This window comes from Oncorhynchus gorbuscha, linkage group LG09 (assembly GCF_021184085.1).
Source record: "Oncorhynchus gorbuscha isolate QuinsamMale2020 ecotype Even-year linkage group LG09, OgorEven_v1.0, whole genome shotgun sequence".
NCBI classification, from domain to species: domain Eukaryota; kingdom Metazoa; phylum Chordata; class Actinopteri; order Salmoniformes; family Salmonidae; genus Oncorhynchus; species Oncorhynchus gorbuscha.
Window position 1 is genome coordinate 35,744,987 of NC_060181.1, and position 23,417 is coordinate 35,768,403.

Below are 23,417 nucleotides of genomic sequence, written 5' to 3' on the forward strand. Positions count from 1 at the left end.
ATACAAGACTGTACACAGCTGACAGACGACTGCCTGGAGACGTGTGAGAATGAGAATGAAGCATACAAAGCCTCTCTTAAATAGACAAACCAGCACTTCTGCCCACCACACCCCTTTACCTGCTATCAAACATTACTCATTGAGGCATGCTACAAAGATCTGAGGGAAAATCCCCCATTTATGAACAATACTGTCAGATAAAAGGGTTGGACAACGACTACCTGCCGGGTTATAAAGCACCAGCAAGCATGTCCTGAGGCTGAAGCAGAGTTCATACAAGATGATTTTGTTGTGCAAGCTTTGGTTTCAAGAGCTGTGGAATTCCTCCTCAAAGGGCAGAAGCAATAGTTTGTGCCCCTTTGACGCACACTTCAACCATTATCTAATTTTCCACCTCAATAGGTAAGAGCAAGACCCTCCCTCTCCATAAAGACAATAGTCAGTCAATTATGACTTCCTTGCCTTTATTTGCAGCCAAGCATGGCTTTCCCTTGGCATTAGGTCTATCACAGGATTACAAAAAGGCATTCAAATCACTTTGTTACACAGATGTAGCCTATTCTCCATCTCTGTGCAGCAGTGGAATCAGGGGGTAAGACTCGCGTTTGAGACCGAGTGTAGACAATCGTAACACGTTTCGCCATGTTATGAGTATGGTTGGAAACGTTGCCGGGAAAACAGACAGGGCAAAGGTTGTGCGCCAGAGACTATTGCTGATATTACCCAACACCCACAAACGTTGAATTCCAGAGGCAACGCTGAAAGCAGGTTGCATAACGTTACAATAACAACCAAGTGCAAGGGGAAAACAGTCAATACATTCCACAGCGCGACTCCGCCACAGGCAGAGAGAGAGAAGCACGTGTTTTCCCATATTCAGCCCAGAACTGTTGCGTTCTCTACGTACACAGCGCGCAAAAGTCATTCGGACTCATTTGCAAAATACAACAACCGTGCATTATCACACATGTGCATCGGATGTTTTGTTCCGTTTCGACGCAAATGACAGAAGCATGTGCAGGCTGCCATATGCTGGCTATAACATGGGCTGTTTGCAATCAAAACACTCACTGAAAAAAAGTGTGAGCTAGCAAACGTTAGCAGGCTAACGACATTCTCGTTGTGCTGGTTGAAATGTGCTCATTTAAAGTAGCTAACTAGCTATAGAGCCTATATTTAACGTGTTGTGCAAACGAATTGAACAAAAGCTACTAAAATGCCATACTCGACACAGCGTTCTTACCCACATCTCAAACTGCAGAAGATTTGTGTACCTTCACCGAGTGTTTGTGCGTTTATATCCCTCCCGTTGATCTAACCAGAGCGCCCCTGCGTTCAGGTAGACGGTCTGATTGTTGTAGAAGCCTACCTACGCCACTAAGGTAGCAAGCTCTCTTCTCGCTACGAACGAAATAAATCGTGCCCACAAGAGGAAAACTCTGACCGTAAACATTTGCTCAAGGCGCTCCCAGATGAAAAACGCCTGTCTGACTGGCCTGCATTATCCCATACAATTGTATTGCCCCTGTTCAGCGAAGTGAACACACACCGTTGATCAACAGATTGCTGTTAGTAGACTGATCTCTGGTGATCAACAGGCGCCATCTACAGGAGGAAAACCGGTAAGACTAACCAACATGTATTTTATCCTCTGCTGCTTTTAAACACAATATTGTAGGCTATACGATCAAATCCAGCATGTGGCTTGAGGTCACATCATTACATTTTCTTTTCCCTTCATTACAATTCACGTTGACACTTTTTTCAATGCCGTTGTCAATTTAAAGCTCAGTCTGGCTTTTACTGGCATCAACCACGACTAAATCAACTTCAGCAGAGCATTCTGGCAGACATATTACTTGACTATCCGTTTTTGGAAACAAAACAATTCCGATTGTAATAGGTCTACGGTAGGATATATTTGACTAGGTAGGCCTAGCTAAATTGAATTGATCAAAACCTGAAACTGTGATGGCCACTTGATATCTACAAAATGACAGAAAAGCATCTCATAGCCTAAGCTTTTAATTACAAATCAAACCATTGGGTAGGCTATGCACACATACCTTGCAGGCGAAACCACCTCAGAGTGTAGCCTATAACGTGCAAATAAATTACCTGGGAAAAAGTTACATATTGTTAAGCCATTCATTTGCTTGATATGCTGGAGTGGACCCGCTTTCTGGGTATAAAACACAACTTAACCTACACAGCACAGGATGCATAAACAACCAAACATCTGCCTGCAACCCTGCGCCTCAGAGCTCATGACAGGTGCAGACATGTACTGTAGATAAAGAAATCAGTTTTACCTGGTCATGACTTGATCTTGCACCCTCCACAGAATTTATCTTCAGTCAATCTCTCTCTGGTCAATTCTCTGGTGAAAATTATAGAAAGCCCTTCATTCAGCCTTCTTGTTGGGACGGTTTTACAGAAGGTCTTTAAAGGTAAAGACAAGAGAAACGCTTATTATAACAGACCATATTTTTTTTCTCATGTAATTTAAACAAATTTGCCACCGCAGCCGCTATCTTGGATAGTCAGATGGGCGTTACATGCCTATACCGGCGGCAATTTTGAACTAGGCAGTTTAACGACTGCTAAAACATATCTCGCCCTATCAATGCTGAGGAAATCCACAATGAAGTATTTCTCAAGGGATAATCGTGAGGACGAAACGGTTAGGGTAATAGGGGGTAACTAGCCCACACTAAGAACAATTTCTGATTGCTGACACAAAAAAGCAACGTTTGGAGAAAAATTGGTATGCGGATAAAGGTCATGTAAATAAATGCCTACATTGTTTTAGTTATTTCATTAAATGTTGTTTTTAGAAAAGGGGCGTATAAAAAAAAATACTCTCACCCCCCACCCCTTTTTTTCTTTAGTAAGTACTACGTAAAAGCTAAGTCGAGTTGTCTTATTTTATTATTTAAATAAAATATGGGGGGGGGTGTTGCACATGTCACCATTAGTACACTTGCACTAAATAGTATTTGAATAATGCAAGTTCTTAGATCCAAGTAGTCTTTAAAATTACATTCAGGAGCAAAAGGTTTTCAATAATTTTTTATTAATTCAAAACAATATTCATTTGAATATACTATTGGAATGAAATATAACATTTAATAACAATAACTTAACTAATCAATTCAGCGTAACATTGATGTGGCAACTCTCTTATGCTCTGCTATTTAACAATTCTAACTTGTACATAGGTAACAAATACAGCTATCCCAAGTAAAATTGGAGCACAATTCAAGTTAGCATAAACTAGCACTAACTGGCCTAGTCATTGTCTAAATGACAGGTAGAAACCCATTCATAACCAAAAAGGGGCCAGTTACCCTTGAGTTGCCCTCAACACACTCATCCAACATATTATTACTTTAGTAAAAATATATCAAGAATGTTCTCTCTAAAAAAAAATATTATTTATCTTAAGGCTTTCCTACTTTTATATATATATATTTTTTAAACAATTATAGATCAAACTTCAGTGGAATATATCTACAACTTTTTCTAAATTGAAATAAATTAGATCAACTTACCACACACGTTTTGTTGAAATATCTCCAAAAGTTGTGATGACACAGGCCATTTTTGGTTGAGCAAGATGAGTGTCAGCCAGAGAAAGTGTTGGGTAAATTATTTGGTAATATCTTGTGGTCTTAATGTGAATTACAGGGGGGGGGGGGGTTACCCCCTAGTACTATATTATTGACACAACGCTTGCACCGCTTGTTTAGACTGTCCATTATTGGCTCCTTCTTAAACCAGTCTATTTATTGTCATCTAAAGTATTGATCCTGGCATTTAGGCTTTATTAGCTTGAGGGGTCCAGTTTTAGCCATAGTTATGTATAGGATACAACACATGCATAATTGCTGGACCCAGGTAAAATGTGTTTTATATTGGGCATTCGGTGGATATTTGGTTCTCTCTCAATAGCTCTTACACAAAGCATGCCATGACTATGATAGTTATATATTCTGAATCAGGGGAGGATGGAGAATGTTTTTGTTGTTGTTCAATAACATTTTTCATTGCATTTTTCTTTGAGGGGGGGTAATTTTTTTTACTTCCCCTGATTTTTTTAACTTCCCCTGATTCAGAATATATCCTCTTAAGTCGACCCTCTACTTTTTCGAACATTCTGTTAAAAATCGCGCAACATTTCAGCGCCCTGCTACTCATGCCAGGAATATAGTATATGCATATGATTAGTATGTGTGGATAGAAAACACTCAGACGTTTATAAAACTGGTTAAATCACGGCTGTGACTATAACAGAACGTGCGTTTCATCGAAAAGTGCAGGACAATCTGATCACTGAAAATTGGAAAATATATCAATGCGCCACTTGCATGTATTGTCTATGGGAAAGCAAATGACCTGGAGCCGAGATTGCAATTCCTACAGCTTCCACACGATGTCAACAGTCTTGTCATTTGCCTAGGCTTTGTTTCTTGGTCAAACGAAGAAGAGACAGCCAATTTCTTCAGGTCTCCGACCGGATATTTTGGTTGAGATTTACCCGGACATTATTTCCAGACGTACAGCTATAGAATATACATCGCCTCGTGATCAATTTGATCGCTTATTAACGTTTACTAATACCTAAAGTTGCATTAAAAAGTATTTCGAAGTGTTTTGTGAAAGTTTATCGTCAACTTTTTTAATTTTAAAAAATGACGTTACGTTATAAAACGCTTTTTTTTCCCGTTGATCACACAGTCTTCATAGATCGATATCTAGGCTATATATGGACTGATTTAATCGGAAAAAAAGACCCAATAGTGATTATGGGACATATAGGAGTGCCAACAAAGAAGATGGTCAAAGGTAATGAATGTTTTATATTTTATTTGTGCGTTTTGTGTAGCGCCGACTATGCTAATTATTTTGTTTACGTCCCCTGTGGGTCTTTTGGGGTGTTACGTGCTATCAGATAATAACTTCTCATGCTTTCGCCGAAAAGCATTTTAAAAATCTGACTTGTTGCCTGGATTCACAACGAGTGTAGCTTTAATTCAATACCCTGCATGTGTATTTTAATGAACGTTTGAGTTTTAACTAGTACTATTAGCATTTAGCGTAGCGCATTTGCATTTCCAGATGTCTAGATGGGACGCCTGCGTGTCAGGTAGGAGCAAGAATATCATTGTCCTAATCATGGCATGTTTTGTGTAAGAGCTATTGACTGAATAGTCACAGACTTTTTAACATACAGTGCATTCGGAAATCTATTATTATTAGGATGAGTATTTATTTTTAAGGTGTGGATTGTTCTCCATCCACCCCTGATTCAGAATATACCATATTCATGGCATGCTTGGTTCAAAAGCTATTGACTGAATAGTCACAGAATTTCCAATATACGGTGCATTCGGAAAGTATTCATACTGCTTAATTTCTTCCGTATTGTGTTACATTATAGCCTTATTCTAAAATTAATCAAATGTGTTTTTCAATCTACATATATTACCTCATAATGACAAAGCAAAAAGTTTTTTAGAATTTTTTGCACATTTATTTTTCTTTCATAAATAAAAAACAGAAATCTTATTTACAGTACATAGGTATCCAGACCCTTTTCTATGAGACTCGAAATTGAGCTCAGGTGCATCTTGTTTCCATTGATCATCCTTGAGATGTTTCTACAACTTGATTGGAATCCACCTGTAGTAAATTCAATTGGTTGGAAATTATTTGGAAAGGCACACAGCTGTCTATAAAAGGTCCTTCTGTTGACAGTGCGTGTCAGAGCAAAAAACAAGTCATGAGGTCGAAGGAATTGTCCGTAAAGCTCCGAGATTTGGGGAAGGGTAGCAAAAAAAGTCTGCAGCATTGAAGGTCCCCAAGGTACAGTGGCCTCCATCATTCTAAATTGGAAGAAGTTTGGACCACCAAGACTTACTAGAGTTTGCCGCCCGGCCAAACCGAGCAATTGGGGGAGAAGGGCTTTGGTGAGCGAGGTAACCAAGAACCCAATGGTCACCCTGACAGGGCTCCAGAGTTCCTCTGTGTCAGGACCCGGTTACGAACCCGGGTCTCCGGAGTGAGAAACAGTCACTTAACCAACTGAGCCACGAATAGTCGGCAGAACCCAGAAGATGAGGCAGACACAGCAGTACTTGAGACGGTGTATTTAATGAAGTAAAAAGTGAAGTTCTTCAGGAAAACATGTAACTCCACAACCTCAAAAGGAATTCCACAAGAACAAAGGTAATCCTCCAAGACAAAAAAGGTAAATCCACAAGGTGGAAGGTAAAGCACAAAAAGCCTCAAAAGATACTCAAAAACAAACAAACAAGAACAAAAAACAGAATTCCACAAGAGTCCACCGGGATCAACAAGAGTTCACAGAGTACTAGGGCTGGGTGCTAACATACAAACACAGAGCAAAGAACTGAGGAAAACAAAGGGTTTAAATACAATCAGGGGAAACGAGGCACAGGTGCAAATAATAATGGGGATCAAGGGAAAACAAAAGGTCAAAAGGCACAATGGGGGCATCTAGTGACCAAAAACCGGAACAACCCTGGCCAAATCCTGACAGAATTCCCCCCCCTAGGAACGGCTCCTGACGTTCCTACCAGCTCTCTCAGGGTGGAGGGCCCTGAACTGACAAATGAGGTCAGGGTCCAGTATGTCTTTGGCAGGAACCCAGGAGCGCTCCTCGGGACCGTAGCCTTCCCAGTCCACCAGATACTGCCAGGACCGCTGCACCCGGCGGGAATCCAGTATCCGATGGATGGTATAAGCCGGCTGGCCTCCAATGACACGAGGTGGAGGGGGAGGTCTGTCTGCCCGGACAAGGGGAGAAAAAACAACAGGTTTTAATAAGGAAATGTGAAACGTGGGATTAATCTTAAGGGATCTGGGTAAGTGTAGGCGATACGAAACTGGGTTAACTCTCCTGGCAACCTTAAAGGGACCGATGTATTTTTGGGACAGCTTGCAAGACTCCACCCGTAGTGGTAAGTCTCTTGTGGAGAGCCAGACTCTCTGGCCGGGGCGCAGGGTAGGCCCGGGACGGCGACGTCTGTTGGCTTGTTGTTGGTACCTCTGTGAGGAACGCATAAGATTAAGACGGGTCTTCCTCCACATAAGCCGACAGCGTCTGACGAACTTCAAGGCTGAAGGCACTCTGACTTCTGCCTCCTGGTCCGGGAACAATGGAGGGGCATAGCCAAACTGACACTCGTGCGGGGACATACCAGTGGAGGAGGAGCGCAAGGTGTTGTGCGCGTATTCGGCCCAAACAATGAAGGACGACCATGTGGACGGGTTGTTACGAGTCATACATCGGAGGGTGGTTTCCATCTCTTGATTCATCCTCTCAGTTTGGCCGTTGGACTCCGGATGGTACCCTGAAGATAGACTGGCAGAAGCCCCCATGAGTTGGCAGAAGGCCTTCCAAAACCTAGAGGCGAACTGGGGACCTCTGTCAGAAACCATATCTTGAGGAATGCCGAAGACTCGGAACGCATGATTAATTACCAACTCAGCCATTTCCTTGGCAGAAGGTAACTTAGTCAGAGGGACGAACCTGGCCGCCTTTGAAAACCTGTCGATAATGACTAGGATAGTAGTATTGCCATGGGATGGAGGAAGGCCAGTAATGAAGTCCAACGAGATATGGGACCAGGGTCTGTGGGGAACAGGTAAAGGGTGAAGGAGTCCTTGCGGGCGGAGGTGAGAAGATTTGCCCTGGCAGCACACGGGGCAGGCATTGACGAAAGTGGCAAAGTCTTCTCTTATGGTAGGCCACCAGAACTTACGCTGGATGAACTCCAAGGTGCGACCTACGCCCGGGTGACCGGTGAGGCGAGAGGAGTGCCCCCACAGAAGGACCTGAGTCCTCATTGCCTTGGGGACAAACAACTGATTGGCAGGACCTCCTTTCGGGTCCGGTTCAATAGCTTGAGCTCGTCTCACGGTATCCTCAACTTGCCACGAGATCGGAGCCACGATCTTAGCAGCAGGAAGGACAGGCATGTCCGTGTCATCTCGAATGGCAGGAGTGTAGACTCGGGACAGGGCATCCGGTTTGAGATTCTTCGACCCGGGCCGATAGGTGAGGATAAACTGGAATCGATTGAAGAAAAGAGACCATCTAGCTTGTCTAGAGTTCAACCGCTTCGCCTGCTGGATATACTCTAGATTTTTGTGGTCCGTAAGCACTTGAAACGGGTGAGAAGCCCCCTCGAGCCAGTGTCTCCATTCCTTCAATGCCATCTTAACCGCTAGGAGTTCACGATCCCCCACATCGTAGTTCCTCTCAGCCGGGGTAAGCCGGTGTGAGAAGAAAGCGCACAGATGAAGCTTCTTGTCTTCACCCCTCTGAGACAGGACAGCTCCAACACCAACCTCTGAGGCGTCTACCTCCACCACAAACGGTTCATCCGTAGTCGGTAGTATCAGGATGGGAGCAGAGAGGACGCGCTGCTTGAGTCCTTGGAAGGCCGTCTCAGCTTCTCTTCCCCACAAAAACTTTGCATTGCCACCCTTGGTTAAAGCTGAGAGAGGGGCTGCCACCAAGCTGAAGTTCTTGATGAACTTGCGGTAAAAGTTAGTGAAGCCCAGGAAATGCTGAACTTCCTTAACGGATTTGGGGGTGGGCCAATCCGCTACCGCCCCTACCTTCCTGGGGTCCATTTGGACTCGACCGGGTTCCACTACAAATCCCAGGAATTGTACTCAGGATGAATGGAATTCACATTTTTCCGGCTTAACGTACAGATGGCTGTCTAGGAGGCGTTTGAGTACTTGTCTGACATGCTTAGTGTGTTCTTGAAGAGAGCTCGAAAAGATGAGGATGTCATCCAAGTAAACGAACACAAATATGTTAAGCATATCCCTAAGCACATCGTTTATGAGCGCTTGGAACACCGCTGGGGCGTTGGTCAGGCCGAAGGGCATCACCAAGTATTCATAGTGACCAGTAGGCATGTTGAAAGCGGTCTTCCACTCGTCACCAGGTCTGATCCGCACAAGATGGTATGCGTTCCACAGGTCAAGCTTAGTGAAAACAACTGCTTCCTGGAGCAGCTCGAAGGCTGTGGCCATAAGGGGTAGCGGGTAACGGTTACGGACGGTTATGGCATTGAGTCCCCGGTAGTCGATGCAAGGACGTAATCCACCCTCTTTCTTGGCCACAAAGAAAAACCCTGCTCCCGCAAGGGAGGTCGATGGACGCATGAGGCCTGCTTCCAGAGCGTCCTTGATGTAGGTATCCATAGCAGCTCGTTCGGGTGGAGATAGGGAAAAGATCCGACCCCTGGGGGGGCAAGTGCCCGGAAACAGTTCGATGGGGCAATCATAAGGTCTATGGGGTGGTAGCATGGTGGCCCTCTGTTTGCTAAATACCAGTTTGAGGTCATGGTAACACTCGGGAACTCGGGTCAGGTCGATGGATTCTAAAGACTCGGGAGTAGAACTCGGGGAATTCGGGAAAATACAAGTAGCTTGGCACGTAGGACCCCACTGCTTGATAGTGCCCACAGACCAGTCGATGTGAGGGTAATGGCTGTGAAGCCAGGGGTATCCAAGGACGAGAGGGAACTCGGAACAGGAGATCAAATGAAAGTTCATCAATTCCTGGTGTTGTGAAACTGAAAGTCGCAAGGAGGTAGTGACATGAGTGACAAGTCCAGATCCCAAAGGGCTTCCAGCCAATGTAGTAACCCTCATGGGGTCACTTAGAGGTTCAGAGGGAACGCCATTCTCCTTCGCCGAGACACCATCCATGAAGTTACCTGCGGCTCCAGAGTCTACCAAGGCTTGAAGGTGAAGCTTGTGGTTGTCCCAGGAAAGGGTGACTGGAATGAGCAGACGGGAGTTGGACGGATGGGAGGAGGTTATGTTTCCCGTTACAGTTCCCCCCGGTCTGTACGGGACAGAGCGTTTCCCTGGAGCCCGGGACACGTGGAACGGAAATGGCCTGGTTTGCCGCAATATAGACAGCGTCGCTCCCTCATCCGGCGGTCTCTCTCAGCCTGGGAGATGCGTCCAATCTGCATGGGTTCCGGTGGAGCCAGCGAGGATAAAGGTGGGGACTCGGAGCTGGGACTGATAGGGGCTAGAGGTCTACGGTTGAGTTCTCTCTCTCTCAGACGCTGGTCAATGCGTGAGGCCAACTTGATCAGGGACTCGAGATTGTCTGGTGGTTCCCGAGTGGCCAGTTCATCTTGGATAGTGTCGGAAAGGCCTTTCAGAAAGCACACCGTGAGCGCCTCGTTGTTCCAGCCACTCGCTGCTGCCACCGTGCGGGACTGGATGGCATAGTCCGTCACGCTGCGCCGACCTTGGAGGAGAGTCAGGAGCTGTTTGGCTGAGTCAGGACCACTGGTTGGGCCTTGAAACACTCGTTTGAATTCCTCAGCAAAGGCAGAGTAGCTGGCACAGCAGGAACTATGGGCATCCCACACAGCAGTAGCCCAGGCCAGGGCTTTTTCCGACAGCAGGGTGATGATATATGCGATCTTAGACCGGTCGGTGGGGAACGACAAGGGTTGCAGCTCGAAGGAGAGAGAACATTGGGTGAGAAACCCTTTACAAGCACTTGGATCACCTGAGAACCGTTGGGGAGGTGGAAGACGAGGTTCAGCCAGAGGGTTAACTGCCATGGGTACGTGAATCTGAGGTACTGGGACGGGAACTGTTGCCGGGGTAAGTCGATCAGATATCTGCTTTATGGAAGTCAGCATCTCCGACAGAAGATGAGAATGTCTAGCCATTAAGGCCTCTTGCTGAACCAGGGCGGCTTCATGGCGTTGGACAGTCTCCTGGTGGTGGGACAGCATGGCAACAAGGTCCTGGGAACTGGCTGCCTCTGGGTTCATTATTGGCTCTGTGTTTCTGTCAGGACCCGGTTACGAACCCGGGTCTCCGGAGTGAGAAATAGTCACTTAACCAACTGAGCCACAAATAGTCGGCAGAACCCAGAAGATGAGGCAGACACAGCAGTACTTGAGACGGTGTATTTAATGAAGTAAAAAGTGAAGTTCTTCAGGAAAACATGTAACTCCACAACCTCAAAAGGAATTCCACAAGAACAAAGGTAATCCTCCAAGACAAAAAAGGTAAATCCACAAGGTGGAAGGTAAAGCACAAAAAGCCTCAAAAGATACTCAAAAACAAACAAACAAGAACAAAAAACAGAATTCCACAAGAGAGTCCACCGGGATCAACAAGAGTTCACAGAGTACTAGGGCTGGGTGCTAACATACAAACACAGAGCAAAGAACTGAGGAAAACAAAGGGTTGAAATACAATCAGGGGAAACGAGGCACAGGTGCAAATAATAATGGGGATCAAGGGAAAACAAAATGTCAAAAGGCACAATGGGGGCATCTAGAGGCCAAAAACCGGAACAACCCTGGCCAAACCCTGACACTCTGTGGAGATGGGAAAAACCTTCCAGAAGGACAACCATCTCTGCAACACTCCACCAATCAGGCCTTTATGGTAGAGTGGCCAGACGGAAGTCACTCCTCAGTAAAAGGCACACGACAGCACGCTTGGAGTTTGCCAAAAGGCACCTAAAGACTCTCAGACCATGAGAAACAAGATTCTCGGATCTGATGAAAACAAATCTTTGGCCTGAATGACAAGCGTCACGTCTGGAGGAAACCTGGCACCATCCCTACAGTGAAGCATGGTGGTGGCAGCATCATGCTGTGGGGATGTTTTTCAGCAGCAGGGACTGGGAGACTAGTCAGGATCGAGGGATAGAGGAACAGAGCAAAGTACAGAGAGATCCTTGATGAAAACCTGCTCCAGAGCGCCCCGACTGGGGCGAAGGTTCACCTTCCAACAGGACAACAGCCAAGACAATGCAGGAGTGGTTTCGGGACAAATCTCTGAATGTCCTTGTGGCCCAGCCAGAGCCCGGACTTGAACATCTCTGAAGAGACCTGAAAATAGCTCTGCAGCAACACTCCCCATCCAACCTGACAGAGCTTGAGAGGATCTGTGGAGAATCATGGGATAAACTCCCCAAATACAGGTGGGAAAATCAGATTTTAGGCTCAGCAGCTACCTCGGAACAGCCCTTTGTGTGCATGGCAATGTTACAAACTTTTGCAGGTCTTTGCACCATTTCCAAATATGCAAAATCGAGGGGTACGTGTATTGACAGCTCCTTCAGATATTGGTCCATAGTCTACACTTTATCTGACATGGTAAATAAACTGTACATGTTGCCATAACACATTATTCAATAGGCTTGCAAACCCAAACAATTGTTACAATCTAAAAGTAAATACCCTGTTATTAATGTAGCTAAGTAGGCTGTTGATTTATACGTTTATAATTTGTCTTTGATAGGATATAAGCCATGGTAGTGTCCTCTGACTGTCTGCGACTCGATAGACAAGGTAAATAAATGGTGGCCTAACCACCGTGCGTAAATGTTTAGCAAAAGAGGGCGCGCGGGCATTGGCATTTGAACGCGCTTGTTTGTGCCAAGTGTGGGTCTATAATGCATTTGATCCATACACCAGGCTGTATCACAACCAGCTGTGATTTGGAGTACCATATGGCAGCGCACAATTGGCCCAGCGTAATTGTAAATAAGAATTCGTTCTTAACTGACTTGCCTAGTTAAATAAAGGTAAAACACTTGTTTTTTTTTAAATAGATTGAAATATCTTCAAGTTCACCCCTAATCATTGTAAATCCAAATGTTTCTTATTTTAATCGAATTCCTAACAACTAGAAGAATCTTCGTGAATGTTATGGGGAAATTATTGGAGTTCACAGTTCAGCATCAGGTTTAGTTTAATTTATTCATTCGACCATTAAAAAAAAAAACAAGCACGAGGATAACACAGTCTGGGACTTATTTCCATTGTGGTACTCTTGATCATTAATTCATCCGTCAAACACTGCATTAAAGACTTGATGCAAAATATTAACTCTTGAAAGCCACAAACTCATAGCATAGTTGTGTTGTAAATGTTGACATTTTTCACCAAGACTGCGAACGTTTATTTTTACGCATGACTGCAGCATCAACGCATTTAGCTCCATCGCCATGCCGCCTTTGCCTTTACCGTGAAGACAAAATTCTCCGTTAGACATATTTTCAGTTTTACTTCGGCAATTTCCATTCATCTCTTGTGTTTTAGCCTACAACATTTTATTGTAATTTCGTCAAACTCCTTTGGCGATTTCCGGACATATGTTCCGACTGACATGTTCAGCAATGACACCATAGTGTGCATGACAATCTCAAAGAGTTTCCATGGGCTTGGTGGTCTAGAAACCACAATGGTAAACAGGTAGTTTGTGTAGACGCCGAGACAAGCAATTTTTCCTCGCTGGGTTGCAACGTCGCTTGCGCCCTTTGTGGTTAGATCAAGGCAAGCAACGTTAGAAATAAATGGCAGGAACATAAGCACAAACACGGCTGAATATATTGTTACTCTGGCCATTTGATCTGTATGTAGCTCTTCGTTTTTTTCAATGATAGGCAAGGCCTATTCAATACAATGTTGTTTTTCCCCACTTGAATATGAACTATAGCCAATTTAGTGTGTTCAAATTAAACATTGCAACTGTTGTTTTGTTATATAAGACAACAATAAGCATTATGAAGCACGTAACTGTCTGTATTTGAATGTAGGCCATGTAATGTTTCTCTTAAACTTGTTTTGTTCTACTTTTTTCTTTATTCCCTTCTGGAAATAAAACAATATATAATGCAAATTTGTAAATTGGATTTGGCTTGGAATCATCATTAGTTGCATACAGAGCCATGAATAAAGTAAATTATATTAAGTTCAGATAATTAGGCAATGTTAACAATTATAATAACTATATTATTATTATGTACCAATACTATATAGTCATACAGGCCTCTGACCTAACGTTTTTAGCGATGCATTGTTTAAAAACGAGGAATATTGATAAGATCAAATATAATAATGATGAAATAGCCTAATATTAATATTGAATTAAGACCATGTCAAATACAATTCACAAAAGGTAGTTTCGGCCTGTACTACTTCACAGAAAACTAGGCCTATAATAATATGTTCTTAGAGTGAGAAAAAAAGGTAGGTCGGTGCAATCTTCTCAATCTTCTCGCATTCATTCGAAAAACATGTTTTGTTGTTGTCTTTGCTGGAATCTGACCTATCTTCTTTTGCTCACAGTTTGAGTTATAACGCAGGACTTTTCATGTGTTTATTTCCGGTGAAATGTTGTCACCGGCGGTCTCGCTTTTTGAGATGTAGGCTCGGCCTATGGGCAAGACATCTTCATCTCGTAAAGGTTGCTCAACGGACTCAAAGTGATGATGCCCTTCAAATTGAGTGAAACTAAAATGCCAGGCCCCCTGCTACTTCTGCTGTGCTGGAGCTATGTCTTGAAAGGCAAGTATGACACTATATTCTGCACACGTTGACAATGTGTCGATAATTAATGTAGAAAAGGTACATTCAGCTAGGCTAACGCTAACTCATGATGACAGTGAGGGCTTTAGACTGTTTCGTCATTACTCTAAATAGGCCTACATTCATTTATTTCAAGAAATATCCACAGTATTCTAGTCTGCCTACGTTATAACTTTTTCATGAACTTGCTTACCTGTATGTGAGATGAAACAGTAAGTCGTAAGTTGTAAGTCGCTCTGGATAAGAGCGTCTGCTAAATGACTTAAATGTAAATGTAAAAACAGTGATCTGAAATACAGTACGTCATTAACTCTATAACCTGTTTTATAATGTCGTTTTGTTCATGTTATAATCAAGCAATTTCAAGATAATTAACATCTTAGGTTAGACAAAGCAGGCCTATAAGATTCAATTTCGACAAATTGTTTACAAGTGGACAGTGATTTAAGCTTTTTTTTCTGTTCGGCATCCATGCTTGGTATATTCATGAAAAAAAGTTGACTGTTATGAAAACGCACCAAACATGCTAAACAGTAATTAGATTAAATATATGTTATATTCTTGTTCTTCCAACTTATGTTTTTAGCTACACACGCATCAGTTATAACCCAGACACCTGGAGTGGTGATGGTGAAAGCTGGTGATACAGTGACCTTGAAATGCCATTTGAGTGAGATTACCACCTACTGCTTCTCTGTGAGTTGGATAAAAGTGGACCCCAGGACTGGAACACACAGCAAGAGTACACTCTTAACGGTTGATAACATTTCAACGGACCAGGAACAGGACAACCTATGTTCCGTTACAATCACCAATGCAAATGTGAGCGACTCTGGCATGTACTACTGTTTGGCTGTTCACTCCAAAACGGTGTACTCTGGCAATGGTTCTAAGGTTATTATTTTGACAGGTAATTGAATGTCTTGTATGTTCATATTTATTTACAAAGTTTACTAACCTAGAAAAAATATATTTTGCTAAACAACTAAAATGTATATAATGATATAAACCTTTCAAAAATAAACACAAAACGGAATGTTACATCTAAATTAAACAATATATATAGTACCAGATAAAAGTTTAGACACTTACTCTTTCCAGGGTTTTTCTTTATTTTGTGAAGATATCAAAATTATGAAGTAACACATATGGAATCATGTATTAACCAAAAAAGTGTTATTAAACAAATCAAAATATATATCTGAGATTCTTCAAAGTAGCCACCCATTGCCTTGATGACAGCTTTGCACACTCTTGGCATTCTCTCAGCCAGCTTACTGAGGTAGTCACCTGGAATGCACTTCAATTAACAGGTGTGCCTTGTTAAAAGTTTATTTGTGGAATTTCATTCCTTAATGGATTTGAGCCAATCAGTTGTCTTGTGACAAAGTAGGGGTGGTATACAGAAGATAGCCCTATTTGGTAAAAGACCAAGTCCATATTATGGCAAGAACAGTTAAAATAAGCAAACAGAAACAATACTCCATCATTACTTTAAGACATGAAGAACTTTGAAAGTTTCTTCAAGTGCAGTCACAAAAACCATCGAGCTCTATGATGAAACTGGCTGTCGTGAGGACCGCCACAGGAAAGGAAGACCCAGAGTTACCTCTGCTGCAGAGGATAAGTTCATTAGAGTTTACTGCACCTTAGATTGCAGCCCAAATAAATGCTTTGCAGAGTTCAAGGAACAGACCCATCTCAACATCAATTGTTCAGAGGAGACTGCGTGAATCAGCGATACGCCATCCCGTCTGGTTAGCGCCATTTGTTTTTCAAAGGACAATGACCCAACACACCTCCAGGCTGTGTAAGTGCTATTTGACCAAGAAGGAGAGGGATGGTGTTGCATCAGATGACCTGGCCTCCATAATCTCCTGACCTCAACCCATTTGAGCTGGTTTGGGATGAGTTGGACTGCAGTAAAAGAAAATCATCCAATAAGTGCTCAGCATGTGTGGGAACTCCTTCAAGACTGTTGGAGAAGCATTCCTCATGAAACTAGTTGAGAGAATGTCAAGAGTGTACGAAGCTGTCATCAGGGCAAAAGGTGGCTACTTTAAAGAATTTCAAATATAAAATATATTTTGATTTGTTTAACACTTTTTTTTACTACTTGATTCCATATGTTTTATTTCATGGTTTTGATTTCTTCACTATTATTATACGATGTAGGGAAAAAAATGGTTAGGATCACCACTTTATTTTAAGAATGTGAAATGTCAGAATAATAGTTGAGTGATTTTATTTCAGCTTTTTTCTTTCATCACATTCCCAGTGGGTCAGATGTTTACATACACTCAGTTAGTATTTGGTAGCATTGCCTTTAAATTGTTTAACTTGGGTCAAACATTTCGGGTAGCTTTCCACAAGCTTCCCATTCCTCTTTCTATTCTGGTTAGCTCCAGTTTGCGCTGTTCTGTGAAGTGACTAATACACAGCGTTGTACGAAATCTTCAGTTTCTTGGCAATTTCTCGCATGGAATAGCCTTCATTTCTCAGAACAAGAATAGACTGACAAGTTTCAGAAGAAAGTACTTTGTTTCTGAGCATTTTGAGCCTGTAATCGAACCCACAAATGCTGATGCTCTAGATACTCAACTAATCTAAAGAAGGCCAATTTTATTGCTTCTTTAAACAGCACAACAGTTTTCAACAGTTTTCTAATGATCAATTACCCTTTTTAAAATGAGAAACTTTCATTAGCTAACACAACGTGCCATTGGAACACATGAGTGATGGTTGCTGATAATGGGCCCCTGTAAGCCTATGTAGATATTCCATAAACAAATCTGCAATTTCCAGCTACGATAGTCATTTACAACATTAACAATGTCTACACTGTATTTCTGATCAATTTGATGTTCTTTTAATGGACAAAACATGTGCTTTTCTTTAAAAAACAAGGACATTTCTAAGTGACCCCAAACGTTTGAACTGTAGTGTGCTGTATGTTCTTTGATCATAAATCCAGTCATTGTTTTATTTTAAACAACCAGTTTACCGGGAGGAAAACCAAGTTGGTAATTCTAAAGAATGTAATTGTTAAATGATGACCATTTTGTCCTTAGAGAGAGAAAGGGTAGAGAACAGCACTAAAGCCCCAACCATCCAAATCGTCTCTTCGCCAGAGGTTGACCGCATCTTCATCCCTCTGCTGTGTTTGGTGTTGGAAGTGGTCCCGTCTCAGGTCCGTGTGTTCTGGCTCATAGACGGGAGAGAAGAGAGTGGACTCACTGACTCCACCTGGACAGACAACAGTGATTCAGCCACAGAGTTCACTAGGAACCAGATTCTTGTCCAGGCACAGGAGTGGGACAGACGAGCAGAGTTTACATGTGTGGTGGAGTTTGAGGGGAAAACTATCACCAAAACACTGCTGCAGCAAAATGGTAAATGCATTAGACCCAGATTTACTAAGCTTTTGCACCTGTTCTTTCAGTAAGGGATTTAACACTGAAAACAATGATATAACTTGAAACTATCTTTATTTAGACTTTGTCTTTATTTTCACCATAGATTCCAATGCCATGTGCACAATGTTGATGTATGGGGCCTCTGCAGCTGCTCTCCTCACCATAATAGTTGCTGTCACTATTGCTGTGTGTCTGCACCGTGGTAAGATCAAATCAATGGATAATGGGCCAATACTGTATAACAAACGCCAAATGATCTTGTGCAAGACAATTTATACCATAGTACTCAGAAAAGGATGTTATGACCATTGTAATTTAGGGGAAACATGCCCCATCAATTGGTACATTTGCAGGATATACATTTACAAGATGTAGTCTTTTTTTAATAACTTACTAGTATCCACTCAAAACACTAAAGTGCACGTTGTGATGCCTATGGTTATGGGTAGTCATGTAGGTAAACCAGTTCAGTGGTCAGACCTATATGGGTCAAGTTCTTTTGTTTTGTTACACCATAGAATAGGTGGCTAAATATGGGCAAAAATATTTTATTCCATTAGGTCATTTTCTGAGGAAATGGAATAAAATCGGATTTCGTAGGCCTGTATTTTCTCTTGCACAGGAATGTTGAGAATTAAAATCTGTTGATAATTCTTGACTTTGTTCCTCTTTCCCCTCTTTCACACAAGTCAGGCTCTCTGTAGTGGTAGCAGTGACCTTTATGGCAAGTGTCTGCTAATTTTAGACAGCAGTCTACTCCACCTGCTTTTGAGATCAGAGAGTCAATGTTAACAAATGGCCATGGACAACAAACATTATCACTGAATCATGATGCTTTCTTCAACCTGGATATTAAATGTGTTATTTTGATTGTTTATTCCTATAGGGCATCCTGTGGTTATTGATGCAGATACAAGGTTTGAGGCGGACATTCATTCCAAAATTGGATTATAGAGAAGCCTGTGATTGCTAGAGTGTGAAATCCTCTGTTTTAATTTCAGACAAAGAGGCATAGGCACTGAGAACAAACGGGATCAATCTGGTAATTATTATCTTAATTTCTTTTTACATTTTAGGATTAATACAATTCAACAGCCGACTACTTTAGAAGGGTTTCAAGATGGCTTTTATCAACTTGGAGGTATTTAGTGGCGGAAATGTTTTAGCGTTTTCATTATCTTTTTAACTATTCAGTTGAAATAGATTGAATGCGCTTTAATTCAATATTATTTGTTTGCCAAATTGCTCAAAATAAGTCGTAGAGAAACACATTGTGTACCATTGTAGCACTTAGACACCCTTAGTTTCCACAGCGTCTCTTGATGGCGTATGCAGGGCCGGTTGATTGAAGGATTCCAGGTCTTTTTGAAGTAGTTTGTCGGTGGATGTCATGGCTGCATTGGTGTTTATGTTCTGAGTTCTGACGTTTGCAGGGAGACGGGGAGAAGCAAGAAGGCCAGTTAGATCATCGTTCTCGGTAAGTAGCTATTGTATTTGGGTTAAACTATGATTTTTGGTCGTGCTAAATGTTTGTTTTTTAATGTTGCATGATTTTATAATCCAATGCCATGCTATCAGATTTTCTCACATAGTAAAGGTGGTGGACCTCATTTTTTTTATCTCCATTTCGGCCCAATTTAACTCTTGGGGACGGTTTACTGGGAATAGATCAAGCCAATAGCCCTTGACTAAAAATAAACATGTTATATTGACATTTTCCATTGAACATGGTTTTTAGTTCATATTTTAATATTTTTTTCAGGAAAGGCCCCATAGTGTATTCATGTTGAAAAAACACGAATGTTATGATCCGAACATACTGCTCTGAAATGTCTCGTACTGGTGTATTACTTGTTAAGTATAGTGAAAATACAGTACTTATAGGTGATATACCTGGTTGTGTAAATACACATTGACATTTGTACATGGATTATATTTGTAAACAAACTCAAATGAATTGTGGCTAAACCTACTTTCACCCCTAGAGTGATTGTTTTAGATTACTCAGTTATCTCAATTGTGAATGTATTGATTGACTGACGTAATATCACTTCTATGGTATGAATCCTGACATATGAGAGCCTGGTTTACATTTGCATCATTGCTGCCCCAATTCAGTCCACATAAAGTTTTAAAGCAGTTTTGTATACTTGAATATAAAGAAACAACTATACTGTACCTATTTCTGAACCTTTGAGAATTAACTCCCTGGTGTTGATCGTTCCACAGGAGGTCCAGTATGCGACTTTGGACCATATCAATTTTGGGAGACGCACAAATACAGTTCTCCAATCAGATTTTGACAAAGAAATTGCATAGAAATTCCTTGTATTTTGTCATGATGTAGATGCTTATGAACTGCCACTGAAAACATTTCAGATGATTATTTATGTATTTGTGTATAAAGTAAGAGCCGGTGTCCGCAATTGCAAAGTACTTTCTTTTATATTGGAATTCAACTGTGGAGTAGTCTCCAATTAGTCATTAAGATGTCCCAGTCCAGAAAGGCTTTCAGAGGTCAGGTTAGATCCCTTCCGTCAGAAAAAGTGCACAGGTCTAAATAGGAAAATTACTGAATATTCTTGAATTTTGTATGGATTGTGTATTTATTATGGTGTAGGCTAGTTAGGGACTTATCATAGGCCCATGTCACAGGAGGTTGGTGGCACCTTAATTGGGGAGGATGGCTGGAGTGGAATAGTATGAAATCCATCAAACACATGGATTGATGCCAATCCATTTGCTTTGTTCCACACATTATTATCAGCCGTTCTCCCCTCAGCAGCCTCCACTGGCCCATGTATTTCCATGGATCTTCTTGTGTTGTGTCCTGTTTTTGTCCTACACAGAAGACCACATTGGAAATAAGTGTTCTTACACTATTGTGTGTCATCCTCTGGGATTCTTTATATTTTTACAACTGTAAGAATTGTATTATCCAAAATCAAATCAATCAATCAATATGGCTTGTAAATGAATGTCTTTTTTTTTCAATTTCATTTTATCACCTATTTTCTAATTTACCATTTCCCTGGAACCCTTAGGGCCAAAAATGCCTCTGTTTTTGAACAGATATCTAAAACATATGTTTAAAATCTTTGCTTGAATGCAACAACAAAAAAATGTTAAAATTCTCAATCTCAAGCGCACTTTGACAAAGTGTACGTCTTAATTTCTCTGACCAAAATGAGAAGGCTCCTGCACAGACTGCAGATTGTGTAACATGAGAAAGTGTCACAGGTAACATGTGTAGGACTGTAGCCTTCGGAACAGAAGCTGACCACCGTAGTTTAAGCTTTAGCTGCATATCTCTCCCGCTCTCTTTCTCTGCGAGGAGTGGTTTTTCTGAGCATGATATGCTTTTGGACAGACACCGCTTTGCTTATAACAAACCACTAGCAGATTCTATATTCAGACTTTTTCACCCAATAGTGCAATATACTAGATAGCATACCATGAAAGTAAAAAGATTATCAGCTCCCATCCGATCACCTAACCTCAGCAGCCTTCACGAAATGAATGAAACTCAGGCAATAGATGGAATGTGCTGTTATTATTGTAACAGTTCATTTTCTACAACAACAGTATTTTAAAGGATTTGAAAATAGTTATGCTCCCACTTAGTTCTGAATGGGAAATAAAGCAGTCTGGCCGATGAGTGACAAGGATCTGCATTCCATCCAATTCACACATGATTTAATATAAGATTTAGTAGTTTTCAATTAAGTGTAGCTGGATTCAGTCATGATGAAATCAAGTAAGTAATGGCAAGACATAATAAAAGTGTTACAATGAAATGTTAACGTACTCTTAATACAAAGGACAGTAGTCGTTTTTGGTAAGTAAAAAGTTATGACTTTAGGTGAACTGAAAACCCCCCACAATTATACACTTCTACAGTATGATACAACATGAGGCAATATAGGCCCGTTCTACTTTTAATGTTGATACAGATAACTTGGTTAACGAAGTTTCCTACCTAATGTGTTTGTATAGTTAACTCCAGCCTACCTGATGTTAGAATAGGAAGGAGAAAAACTACAGACTGAGTGACAGGACAGGTAGATTTGAAGTAAACACTCACATCTACTGGATGTTTGGAGACAGTGACACAGGATGAGAAAGAAGAGCATTTCATCATGACAGTACTTGAAGGATAGATAGCACTTTATGGAAGCACTAGGCTCCTCTAACACATGTTTTATGCATTTTGCATTTAACATCTTCCTAGTAGGTATGAAGCACTCCGAATCTCTCAAAGCACTTTTATTCTGAATGTTGGTTTACTGCAGTTTTCACAATGAAAGCCCTCCTCCTTTCTTTAGTTTGGGGATTTTCTGTTACTTTTCTCAAGTTAGCCTGAATAAAGAACGAATGAACACAGACACTTTCAGTTAGCCTGAATAAAGAACGAATGAACACAGACACTTTCAGTTAGTCTGCTTTTTTTGTTTGACATTTTTCTTTCTTTTTTAAAACTTTTGACTATGATTCAGGCAACATACGTGACTATATTGAACAGAAATAGAAACGCAACATGCAACAATTTCAAAGATTTTACTGAGTTACACTTCATATGTGTCAAGAAATCATTCAATTGAAATAAATTCATTCGGCCCTAACCTATGGTTTTTACATGACTGGAAATACAGATATGTATCTGTTGCTTACAGATCCGTTGTGGATCAGAAAACCAGTCAGTATCCGGTGTGACCACCATTTGCTTCATGCAGCGTGACACATTTCCTCCACATAGAGTTGATCTGTAGAATGTCGTCCCACTCCTCTTCAATGGTTGTGCGAAGTTGCTGGATATTGGCTTATGCATGCCCATACCATAACCTCACTGCCACCATGGGTCATTCTGTTCAAAGTGTTGTCATCAACAAACCGCTCACCCACACGACGCCATCTGCTCGGTACAGTTGAAACCGGGATTCATCTTTGAAGAGCATACTTCTCCATCATGCAAGTGGCCATTGAAGGTGAGCAGTCAGGTCAAGACCCTGGTGACCCTGGTGAGGACGACAATCATGCAGATGAGCTTCCCTGAGACGGTTTCTCTCAGTTTGTGCAGAAATTCTTCAGTTGTGCAAACCCACAGTTTCATCAGCTGTCTGGGTGGCTGGTTTCAGATGTGGAGGTCCTGGGCTGGCGTGGTTTCACTTGGTCTGCAGTTGTCAGGCCATTTGAAAGTACTGCCAAATTCTTTAAAATGACGTTGGAGGTGGCTTATGGTATACAAATTAACATTCAATTCTCTGGCAGTCAGCATGACAAAATGCACTCTCCCTCAAAACTTGAGACATCTGTGGCATTGTGTTGTGTGACAAAACTGCACATTTTAGAGTGGCCAGCACAAAGTGCACCTGTGTAATGATCATGCTGTTTAATCAGCTTATTGATATCCCACACCTGTCAGGTGGATGAATTATCGTGGCAAAGGAGAAATGCTCACTATGAGGGATGTAAACAAATGTGTGCAAAACATTTGAGAGAAATTAAGCTTTTTGTGCATTTGGAACATTTCTGAGATCTTTTATTTCAACTCATGAAACATGGGACCAACACTTTACATGTTGCGTTTAGA

General features: G+C 41.7%; 1 protein-coding gene and 1 gene segment (V, D, J or C); one reads left to right on the forward strand and one right to left on the reverse strand.

Moving 5' to 3' along the window:
* LOC124043459 (semaphorin-4A-like) overlaps nucleotides 1-2,591 on the reverse strand; it is a 61,831-nt gene extending 59,240 nt beyond the window's left edge. For 2 of the 6 annotated variants that reach the window (XM_046362072.1, XM_046362067.1), the window contains exon 1: nucleotides 1,244-1,555. The gene's annotated coding sequence lies outside the window, so the exon portion shown is untranslated. Of the gene's footprint in view, nucleotides 1-1,243; nucleotides 1,556-2,312 lie in introns of those variants that run through there. The other 4 variants (XM_046362069.1, XM_046362070.1, XM_046362068.1 and 1 more) reach the window with 4 other exon arrangements.
* Nucleotides 214-22,207, forward strand: LOC124043460. The segment is given in 10 exon segments: nucleotides 214-402; nucleotides 1,563-1,622; nucleotides 14,253-14,390; nucleotides 14,998-15,321; nucleotides 17,483-17,803; nucleotides 17,931-18,029; nucleotides 18,714-18,744; nucleotides 18,829-18,869; nucleotides 19,261-19,304; nucleotides 20,057-22,207. Coding segments are annotated over 8 exon segments (1,029 nt in total).
* The last annotated feature ends 1,210 nt before the right edge of the window (nucleotides 22,208-23,417 follow it).